This window comes from Rhincodon typus, chromosome 9, assembly GCF_021869965.1.
Source record: "Rhincodon typus isolate 14 chromosome 9, sRhiTyp1.1, whole genome shotgun sequence".
NCBI classification, from domain to species: Eukaryota; Metazoa; Chordata; class Chondrichthyes; order Orectolobiformes; family Rhincodontidae; genus Rhincodon; species Rhincodon typus.
This window is the reverse complement of record NC_063340.1, coordinates 51,300,907-51,305,112: the sequence shown is the minus strand read 5'-3', so window position 1 is coordinate 51,305,112 and position 4,206 is coordinate 51,300,907. Positions and strand designations below refer to the sequence as shown.

At 36.4% G+C, this 4,206-nt stretch overlaps 1 protein-coding gene across 1 annotated transcript in view; it reads left to right on the top strand.

Annotated features, from left to right (window-relative positions):
- LOC109930350 (putative deoxyribonuclease TATDN3) overlaps positions 1-4,206 on the top strand; it is a 94,488-nt gene that overhangs the window by 69,494 nt on the left and 20,788 nt on the right. The window contains exons 2-3 of the mRNA XM_048601322.1: positions 398-430; positions 1,061-1,134. Of these exons, the coding sequence (XP_048457279.1) occupies positions 398-430; positions 1,061-1,134 (107 nt within the window). The remainder of the gene's footprint in view (positions 1-397; positions 431-1,060; positions 1,135-4,206) is intronic.

The window sequence follows — 4,206 nt, the reverse complement described above, 5'->3', positions numbered from 1 at the left end:
CCTGAGCTATGTTATGGACCTGACCATGACACCTCAGAGATGTCATGTTGAACTCTCTGATGCAAACTGTCTGGTGTGATAAATTTGAAAGGATGCATGCAGGATACAACAAGCTAAGCAACCGTGTTGTATTTTGAATTGCACCCTGTGGTAATACATACTGCTGTTACTGATTGGAGTTTTCATTCCACAGTTGTGTTAGAATGTCTGGAAGGATTCCCAGTCTTTAGAATTGTATTCAGTACCAGAAAATATACAACATAGCTCATATGTAACAACTGTTTCATTAATGCCCAATCATATTTTTAATTTGCACAATTATCTTTGATAAATTCATTTAGATAAAGTCATCATTTGGATATGGATAGCATTACTAATCTTGTTATTTTTATTTTAGGATATCGATGCAGTGATAGAGCAAGCGAAAGAGGTATAGTGTTCATTTATTTCAATTAATCAATTCTCAGAATAAATAAAACACTGATAAATGTGTTTGTTTGCATGTAATCATCAAAATACAAATATTTTTAAATTGGTATTGCTGGTTTTAGGGCTATAACTACTAGTCAGAAATTCCTCCAAACTGCTGTGGCTATAATGTGTAACTTCTTGGGAAAGGTAGTTGCAATCCTGTTTACACATGCAATAGAGCTTTCACTGCACTTCTGGTGAAATTACAAGAAAGTTTGAGCATTTCTAAACAAATTCTATACTTATCTTTTAAATACCAATTTTACCCCATCTGGACCAATATTTTCAAATTGGACGGTCTGATGAGAATGCAACCATGTGTTTCTGACTATATGTAGTCTGGCTGTTTCACAGAAAGCCATATTAAACAATGTAACAGACTCAGTTTCATAACTGACACTCCTTAGCTGATGTGGTGTAACATGTGACAAGGTGGGTTATCACCTTAGCTTTCATTCTTGATAATGATGCAGCTTTTAGTTAGAGCTAAGCAACAGTGTTCTATTTTGAATTGCACCCTGTGGTAATACATACTGCTGTTACTGTTTTGAGTACGATAATCTAGTGCAGCAATTTTTGATCTTCACAGGCTGGACTTCTAGCTCTTGTGGCAGTAACGGAGCATTCTGGAGAATTTGAAAGGCTTGTAGAACTTTCAGATAGGTAGGTACACCATATCTTCTCCACAGTTATTTGTAAAATATCCAAACCCTAAAGCAATCTAATCAGTCAGTGGTAAGGGTATCATGTATTGTATTATTGACTTATCCAGATTTGGTGGATCTTCGGTTTTACTCAGAATAGTGCAGAAATAGTTGACTCTAACTGAGATTTTAGCAGAGGTACTAATTTTAGCTTTATTATTATTACTTAGCTGAGAATGGGGTAAGTAAAACAAATTGCAATCAAGCAATTCATAGGAACAGAAGTAAGCTGTTTAGCCCCCTGAACCTGTCCTGTCATTCAATGAGATCGTGGCTGATCTGTGGCCCAAGTCCATATACCTGCCTTTGGCCCATTTCCATTAATATATTTGCTTAACAAAAAAATTATCTATTTCAGATTTAAAATCTAGCATCAACTGCCAGTTATGAAGAGTTCCAAACATCTATCACCCTTGTGTGTAAAAGTGCTTCTAATATCTCTCCTAAATAATGTGGCCTTAATTCTTCTTTAGATTATGTGCCCTAGTTCTAGAATCTCCAACCAGTGGAAATAGTTTATCTTTATCTACTCTGTCTTGTCTTGTTAATATTTTGAAGACTTTGATCAGATCACCTCTTATCCTTCTAAATTCTAGAGAAAACGGGCCTAATTTGTACAATCTGTCCTCATAAGTTAGCCACTGAAATACAGGCATCATTCTAAACCTATGTTGTACTCACCCCAAGGCCTTTTTGAGGTGTGGGACACAGATCTGCTCACAGGACTTCAAATGGGGTCTAACCAGAGTCCTAAAAGAAAGCGGTATATGGACATTGGATTAAAGTGTAAGCGTCCTCTTAGCTAAGCTGCACATGACCTTCACATGAAGAATGGACTCTTCACTGAGAAACTAGAGCATTCTACCACCTGTATCTGTAAATTTCAATTTGAGTCAGACCCATTTGAAGTGATACTGTTTAAATGGAGCAGGAAAAACCTTTAGTCTGAAACTGTTAAAGTGATAAATGTGTCACATGGTTCAATTTTGTGTTTTTACAGTTAATAGAAGGCTTCCACAATTTATATTTTCAAAGGACTCAGATGCCTGGACAAAACTAACTACAAATCATCTATTCTGCTCAAAACTCCTGATTTGAAAGACCAATAGAGTGCGGCATGCAACCATTTGGGGAACAGTTAGATTCAAAAGAAATCATTTGTGCAAATAATAGTATCTTACCATATGTGAACCATTATTGAATATTACATCTTCAGTATTAAAATTGCAATGTAATTGAATGCCAAACCCATCAAAATTTGACCTTCAATACAGTACCCGCACCTTTGGCCATGCTTTTAGTTGCCCAAATTTCTCTCCTTCATCTCTCAGTCGGGCTTTCAGCTGCCTAAACTTTTCTCCCTAATCTCTCAGACATGCCTGTCCTCTTTGCAGTCCTACTAAAAATCCACCTTTTGTCACGAAGCTTTTTGGTAGTCCATCCATTTTTTTTCAAATACAATACTATAAATCACCTTGGGACATTTTCTACTGTAAAGATTCAACGTAAGTGCTAGTTGTTCTTGTAATATTTAGTTTCCTAGTCATGAAATATTTGAGTGAAAGCATGCAAATTTAAATTTAAATGATCTCCTTAAAAATTCTGCAAAGACTTAAATATGTTGCATGTCACATCAACATGATCAAAATTTCTGTTTCAAACCAACTTATGAAACCAGGTTAAGGCTATATCATGTAGATTAATAGTAAGTAACATAAGAGTGCCAAAACAGCAAAATGACCTACTTGATAGAAGGATTGTTACACTATTTCAATTGATGATTCAAGTGTAAAGTGTCTTCTTTTAGAACTGCATCTTGACGAGCTCTAATATTTTGGAACAAAGACAGCTATTTAGAGCAATCTAGCAAAATCTGGAACCAATTTTATGAGAGAACTATTTAAACTAGCACATAACAACTATTTCAAAAGTCATAGTTTTGAAAAAATATGTAACAATATTTTACATATTTTCTGCTTTCTTTAACTACATTTTCCCTCTTGAAGGTGCTGACACTTTGAGACACTAGTCTTTTGAATGTTTTTCCTTTTTTTTTTGCAGCTTATTTAATCAGATTCATTGAAAGGTTGAATGTTCAAAGCGAGCTAGTCACAACAGCAATGAACTTCAGTTTAAAAATAACTGCCACATCACTGAAACGAAACATCATAGATTAACTATTTCATGTATTGATTGTCTTTTAGAATTTCCATGTTAATTAACTGAGTCAAATGAATTTGCTAGCTTCTTTGTGATTTCATTGCCATATCACAGCAGGGTGTCAAATTCCTCACTGCAGAGTAAAAATTGGGTAGCTTCCATTAAGGACAGCTAATCACACGAATTTTGGTCAGTGAGTTGAAAGTCTATGCTGAATTCCTTACAGTTACTAGTTAACAATCAGGAGGACAACTGCAAATTTCTACTCTTCTAGAAAGAACATTGGTACTAATCATTGTTCTTGAGGGCAATCATAGTGTTTTCACAATTAATTGGTTTGGGATGCTTTAAAAACACAGATCATGGTTGAATTTTACATTGAGGAATGAGGTCCTTGAGTGCTAGAATCAGTAATAAGCCCACTTGAGCATGGCTAGTTAGCCATTGGAGAGGATGCCCATCTCAGAACGCCAGCCAGTCAAACTCACCAGGAGTACTGCCTGCTTCTGGGACAACAGTCAGGGAGCAATATGAAATCCAGACGAGGTACGATTTGCCGAGACCGGGTTGTGGACCTTGGCAATGGATTTGGGTAATCAGGATCAACATGGTGAGATATACAGGGAAAACATGAATTGAGGAAGGAGGTGACTGAAATACATTAGGGTTGAGGACTTCCAATGAGCACATTGTGGGATGGGAATGCTGGTATCAAAAGTTTTTCCTCGATAAAATGTGACTACAACAACAACTCAAGAAGGTCAGTACCATCCAGGATAACAAGGTGTAGAGCTGGATGAACACAGCAGGCCAAGCAGCATCATAGGAGCAGGAAGGCTGACGTTTCGGGCCTAGATCCTTCATCAGAAAG